General features: G+C 41.1%; 1 protein-coding gene across 1 annotated transcript in view; it reads left to right on the forward strand.

Moving 5' to 3' along the window:
* ntrk2a (neurotrophic tyrosine kinase, receptor, type 2a) overlaps positions 1 to 6,799 on the forward strand; it is a 97,877-nt gene extending 91,078 nt beyond the window's left edge. The window contains exons 17-18 of the mRNA XM_061038897.1: positions 1,401 to 1,559; positions 6,438 to 6,799. Of these exons, the coding sequence (XP_060894880.1) occupies positions 1,401 to 1,559; positions 6,438 to 6,623 (345 nt within the window). The 3' untranslated portion in view covers positions 6,624 to 6,799. The remainder of the gene's footprint in view (positions 1 to 1,400; positions 1,560 to 6,437) is intronic.
* The last annotated feature ends 506 nt before the right edge of the window (positions 6,800 to 7,305 follow it).

Here is a 7,305-nt window from a genome sequence, read left to right on the forward strand (position 1 = left end):
ATGTAATGAAGCTGCATCAAACTCATTTTCTTCTACGTCCAATCCCACGTAGCACTGATGTACTTTAAAGGCAAAAACTGTCATTTTAGCCTGTTGCTACGTCAGACATCTTGGATATGTCTGTAACTATTACACTGTGATCCCCGCAGCGTCATGTGTGAAAGAGCAACTCAGGCAGATATCAGGGGCCGGCTGCTTGGTGTGTCAGGGCCTTTACGCTTATTCTAAATAAACTCCTCAAAAAAAAGTTTGGAAACGTTATTTCGGTCACTTAGAACACTGCAGGGGATTTTGGCACATCTTTTTGGGGGCGGTACCCACACATGTAGCTGTGTTTCTCATTCCACAAATGTACAATCCTCACAAGTTAAACCTCGTTGTAAAGGTGACTAATCAGGCTTTCCAACCATATAAAATACAGCACCAATTAGTTTTATTAAAGGGGCGAAACGAGTGACCGAAATAACGTTTCCAAACTTCTTTTGAGGAGTTTATGTTAGAATTTGTCTTTTTGGCTCCACAGAGAGTAAAGCAGTTTCTCTATTTTCAATGTATCCCAAATTATTCCAAATTATTCATCTGATGTTGGTTTAACTGCTTTTTAGGAACTTCCTACAGGTTGGTTTTAGTACTTGTGGTCAGACTCCTCCGACTCCTCCCCTCGTGTATAAAAGTTGTTTAATTGAGGGACTAGAGAAAATGCTACATGTATTAATGACTCACACAAACTGACTAACACATTTTGTGGATTATTTACCTGTTCAAGGTTCAAGGGTTGTCTTTGTTTTCACAGTGAGAGGGCAATTTGATTTGCAGTCATCAGTAAAATAAATGCACACAGTCAGCATTCAACATAAGAAAGACACTAAGAAGTAAGAAAGTCCAATGGACGATAAATAAATACAACTGATCCAGCACCTTCTTTTAATTGTTGTGTGTGATTAGAGTAATATATTTAATATTCATCCACTTAATGATCCATTTAATGAGTTTGCTCAATTAGAGCTCAATGGCAAACAGCGTACGTTCACCCTCTTTGTCTGAGTGACTATAAAGCCGTACATCTCTTTCATCCTTCAGTGAAATGAAACGACACACCGATCAGCAGTGAGGTGTGTTACAGTAAGAGAGATGATGCGATCCACCGTGTCACAGGTTCAATGCCTCGAGCTGCAGTGTGAAGGCCTGAAATGTCCGCAGCGCTTCTTTAAACTGTTTGAATGAATGATGACGAGAATAAAAGAACGGATCATTTGAATGGAGACGCTTAAATATGTGTCAGAGGATGCTTTGCAGCTCTTTAAATCTGTCTCACATTCACCTTCCATCATACTGACTTTATTCTCTCTCTCTCTCTCTTTCTGTGTGTGTGCATGTTTGTTTGTGTGTTGTGTTTGAAGGTCGGAGGTCACACCATGCTGCCAATCCGCTGGATGCCTCCTGAGAGCATCATGTACAGAAAGTTCACCACAGAGAGCGATGTTTGGAGTCTAGGAGTCGTCCTGTGGGAGATCTTCACCTACGGCAAACAGCCCTGGTACCAGCTCTCCAACAACGAGGTGCAGTGAAAAAATTCTTCATGATAAACTTGATAAACTTTTTATTTCACCCCCTCCGACTGAGCTCACGAGCAGACACACGAGACAAGACGAGGTTCTGTGAACATTAAGGACATTACAGTATGTTAGGGGTGATGTATAGTTAATGGGTTTTGGATGCCCGACATTACACGGCTACTTCCTTTAACCACTAACTTGAGATAGATTTATTTCTATTGTAAACAAATAGCCCATTGGAATCTAAAGTTAGCGCTGTGTCCATAGCAACAGATTACCTAGCAACATTCCTAAAATGAACTAAAATAGCTGTAATTATCCACATTAAACTGAAGATTTCCACTGATGGAGACATGAGTCCAGGTGAACAGGTCTGCATGGATCAGTGCCACACCTGACTGGAGGTTTTCTGCCTCGTTTCCTTTCCGTTCTGCAGTAATTTAAAACGCTGCGATGTCCCATAACACGTTCGGTTATGTGGAAGGAAACTCTGGCGCTTCAGCCACTCCATGAATGGAGGTCGGAGCTCTCAGAGAAGGACTTATAAGACGTGCAAAAAATATAATTCAGTGGATACCTTCTTCAAGACAGGAACCATAGAAACTGTTTCGACGCTCTCCGTCTTCTTTAGAGTTTTGACTCTGAAGAAGATGGAGTGCGTCGAATCATTAGTCCATTAAATTTCCCTTAAAGTCTTTATATGTGATTTTTCACATTTAAATATAATATAAATCAAGTATCTCCTCTGAAAATAACTCTGTGAGTCATGACTGTCTACAATGGGTGTAACACCCGAGTCCCACTGTCTGTGATGTTTTCAGAGTTTTCAGAGTCCTATCTTCACTTTGTTTACATCGCCCGGACGGCCGGCTGACTCCTCCCCTCGTGTATAAAAGTTGTTTAATTGAGGGACTAGAGAAAAGAAGAATAACATACTGTACTCACTGCTTAACTGTGTTTCTAGATCACGCTCATTTCAGGTAAATTTACATGCAGAGTGAAGATACAAGCGTAATAAAGATCGCTAGCATTAGCATGCTAACACAACAATGCAGCGCGAGTTGTTTTGGTTTCATGCTGGTGCTCAAGGGCGACATCTGCTGGATCAAAAAATTGCATTTAAAGCCTTTAAGTGATTCATATAGTCTACAGTTTTTTTGTCTTTTAACTTCTCTCCGTTGTAATTTTTAAAATTGTGGTAAAAACTATTCATATATCATGCTGCGTTAATTATATGTTTTTGTATCTGATATTATTGTTATTGTGGACCCCGTATCATGAGTTACCCTGCAGGTCCCACCCATAGTGAACATATATATAAGATTAGAGTTAGTGTTCAGGGCTCAGGAAGTGAACTGGCACCTCTCCAGATACCAGACCTATGTCCAGACTCGGTCCGTACCGGGGCCTTGAACCAGCTTATAAACAGCTTTATAGTTCAGAAACTCAATGACATAATCCCATTATGTCTTGGTTTTATTGTGAGGTATGAAACTGAGCCGGGAAGCTCGATATGTCTCACATTTCAAAAGGAAAATATTTTTTTTAAAGATTTATTTATGCCTTTATTGGAGAGACAGGAAAGTGGATATACATAAAAATAAGGGCGAGTGAGAGAGAGAGAGAGTCAATCAATCATTATTTGTAAAGCGCCAATTCATAAAAACTGTTATCTCGAGATGCTTTACAAACGAGCATAATGTGATAATATGCAGGAAGGATTTCTCCTTTGTATTCATGACCTTCCTGTCGTCCACACTTCCTCACCGCTGAGGCGGAGGTCGCAGCAGGCCGTGCGTGAACGAGGACGGCGGTGGTTAAGGGGACGACACAGTCCGATGGCGGTGGTGATGAGAGTGGGGAATGACATGCGGGATTGGTTCCACAGGTCGTAATGGTCCATCCCCTTCAAGGACTTAAGCCTTTGTACATGTTGCGCGCAAAAACTAACTGCTAGTCCACCGGCGTTGAGTTTTTAATCTCTTTTAAAATGAGTTTACAAAAAGTGCCAAACTTTTAGTGTAAAGTGACACATCTGCTAAAAGGAGGATTTCCTAAACATCAAACATAAATATATATTTTAGACATCCTGTATATTTTGTTCTTTGTAGATTTAGGATCTGAGCTTATTTACATGTTGATTCAGTCTTTATTGCTTTTCATATTTACACTCTTTCCTTCTTTGAACTGCTGCAAGGCAATTTCCCTCAGGATGAATTTAACCTCAGAAGATAAGGTTTATCTTATCTTTCCTTATTATCTTAAATATTAAAGACTACAGCTTGAATGAAGCATCACTTTCAATTTCAAGTACACTTTGAAGATGTGTTTCTCAGTATATTCAAAGTGATCCCAACAACATGTGAGAAGCGGGAAGAAGAAAAATCTGCACATTGGAGGATCAGGATGCAGCAAATGTTGCTCAATAAAAGATAGCAACAATAACGAGGTCATTAAGACATCGGCTGTTGACATTAGGGCTGACACCTTTAACCAGCCTGACAGTAAATCAAAACAAGCCCACAACTATTTTTACACCCACAGAACTTGTTTTCAAGCAGATCCCAAAGTCAGCAAATACTAAAAAATGATGTCCAACATATCAAGAATATTTAAATAAGTATTGCAGTATTCTAATATTAAAAAAACACAACTTTCTGAGTTTCTTTGGAAACATCATTCAGTATCAACACAGAGTTTAAAGGGGACACATTATGAAAAATCCACTTCCACAGTGTTTTTGAACTTATATTTGGGTAACCTGAGTGTCTACAGACCCACAAAATGTGAAATAAATCCATCCAGTCCTTTGTTTGTGGTCTGCATAAGTCTTACAACACAGAGAAAAATGCTCTGTTTCAAATGTGCTCTCCTTGTGATGTCACAGTGGGATTCTGGTAAAAAAAGAATCCCCTCCCCTCCCCTGGTATCTCCACCCATGGACTCCACCCCCAGCCTAGAACAAAACTTTAACGCAGGTCCTCCATTTCTATTCTCGCTACAGAGGAGTGATGTCTACGGGGAAAACTCAGGTCATTTCATTTAAAGAGACACACACACCAAAACGGAGCGTTCTGAGAGAGCTGGTTTATACAGGGTCACAAACCTCTTCTGGTGCTTGATTCATGTTATATTTTGAACAAAGCACAGCACAGATGTTTCATTTAGACCACAGGGGGACTGTTTGAAAAGGTGGAGAAGGAGGATAATATGTCCTCTTTAAAGAAGAAATTATTTGGCACTGTTGGTGTGGGGAAAAAAACGGCAAAGAAGAAACAAAAGAGGGGGTAATTATGAAAGGGGTCATTATTTCTGTCAGTGGACTAACCAAGATGGCGGGCGGACACAGGCGCTGTGGCCCAGAGCTCTTCTTATATATGAGACCAGATTTGTTACGCTGCTGTGCGGGAGTGCTGCCAACAGAGTTTCAGTGTGTGCTTTTACACAACGACAATAAAGTGCCTGTCCATCTATCTGAGTGTACAGGCATGCAGGACACCAAATCCCTTTATTATTACTATTATTATTATTATTATTATTATTATTATATGTAAAGCTCAAAAATGTTTCTAAATAAATTTGAAACATCTGTTCAGTAAAATAAGAGATAAAAAAAAGCAGATGTTCTGTATCAGCAAAAAAAAAAAACACAAGCAGGTAAACAAATCAATAAATAATGGTTCTTCTGAATTATTGATAACTCTTACAAATCTTCCCTTTGCTACACTCGGGGTCTTGACCCAGTTTCCGTAAAGAAACCCAGCATGTCAGCGCCCTCCAACCCTTCACCTCCACCTCCACCTTCACCTTCATCTTCCTCACCCACACGAGGCCCTCGACTCCGATTACAGCCCCTCTTTCCATGTCAGCAGACCCCCTTTCAACTCAACCTTTAACCCTTTTCTACAGACTCCTTTCCCGTTTACATTAAATCTGTGTTTATTCAGAGTCCTCTAACCTCCAACCTTACGTATCTTTTACACCGGATGTTCAGTTTTGTACTGAAATGTGAAATCCATCACACACCCGTATCTCATAATCTGATAATCAGCAGTAAGGAAAGAAGAGATGAATGTTAGATAAGCACAATGATTACTCTCTTACAAGATCCATCTTAATAATTCAGAGACATTGACTGATAATCTGCAGGAACCCTTTTTGAAAATGTTGCATTTCGGGGAAGAAAAAAAAAACTGTATTCGGAGCTTAATCAACATCGTTTTATTGCTAATCACTCCTCGCACACAGCACGGTGTATTAACCGTGTGAGGAAATTATAATAAGCTTAATTGTATCAAAGGCTCTTCTTGGTAAAACTGCTGCCAGGAAAATAGTAAATGAAATACAGCTTCTTCTGTGCGGAGTAGTTTAAAAAAAAGCCTCCTCTTGCTTGATTAACAAATCCACTTCATCCTTTCGAGCTGAGAAAAATCTGTGTCTTTTAGTGACTGGAATAAATAAATCTAATGCGAGAATCACAGAGCTCCAGATGAATTTGATTATCTGGTTCTCGTACTTCAGTGTTTAAAATAACTTCATCACCTCAGTTAATCATTTATTCACAGTGACATTTTCACTGTAAGCCGCTGCAGTGAACTTCACCCGGGGAGAGATACTCCCGTCATCGTCGCTTTGTGCCTTTAATGGAGAGACAGAACAGTGGATAGAGTCGGAAATCAGGGAGAGAGAGAGAGGGGAATGACATGCGGGAAAGGAGCCACAGGCTGGATTTGAACCTGGGCTGCCCGCTTGGAAGACTAAAGCCTCCATACATGGGGCGCACGCACTAATATCATATATTATGCGCTCGTTTGTTTTTGTAAAAGCCCAAAAGCTGCTGATTATAAACTCAATGTTTTTTTTGTCTTTCTTCCTCTGTAGGTGATAGAGTGCATAACGCAGGGCAGGGTGCTGCAGCGCCCCAGGACCTGTCCTAAAGAAGTCTACGACCTGATGCTGGGCTGCTGGCAGAGAGAGCCGCACATGAGACTCAACATCAAAGAAATCCACTGTCTGCTCCTCAACCTGGCCAAGGCCTCGCCTGTGTACCTGGATATACTCGGCTGAAACCCGGGAGAGATTTTGGATGTGTGTGTGTGTGTGTGTGTGTGTGTGTGTGTGTGTGTGTGTGTGTGTAACAGTATTTTAAGGGTGCATGCATGTGTGTGTGTGTGTGTGTGTGTGTGTGTTTTTTGTTCTTTTTAAGGGTGGACATGGTGACACCTGTGAATGAAGTGTGCTCATGCAAAAATGTGTGTGCGATGCAAGGCACCACTGTACAGGATGTGAAGCTATTACCAGACTCTTAAAGGCAATCAAAAAAGAAAAAAATCCCTCAACCCGTCCCCTCAGCCGCCTCATTCCTTCCTCCCATTCACCCGTTTCCTCTCCTTTGTGCACCTCTGCTTCTTCTTCTCCTTCTTCCCCGCTCCTTCCTTCCTGGAGAAACATTTACTGAGAGTGATTTAACTTTAGAGGAGAGAGAGAAAAAAAGCCTCTCTCTCTTTTCTATCTTTTTTTTTTTTTTTGAATGCTTTAAAAACTGACTGGGGCTGAATTGACAAAAACCTGAAATATGTAGTGACTCATCCCTCGCTGCCCGTCGGACAACAGGAGGAGTCGAGAGGATTTCTGTGAGTGTTTGGCGTGTAAATATGGGACTGGACGACGGCGAGATGTTTAATTGGGAAGATGGCTCCGGACGGCGTCGAGCCATGACAACACTGTGTTCCCCCCCCCCCCACTATCA

This window comes from Labrus mixtus, chromosome 5, assembly GCF_963584025.1.
Source record: "Labrus mixtus chromosome 5, fLabMix1.1, whole genome shotgun sequence".
Taxonomy (NCBI): domain Eukaryota; kingdom Metazoa; phylum Chordata; class Actinopteri; order Labriformes; family Labridae; genus Labrus; species Labrus mixtus.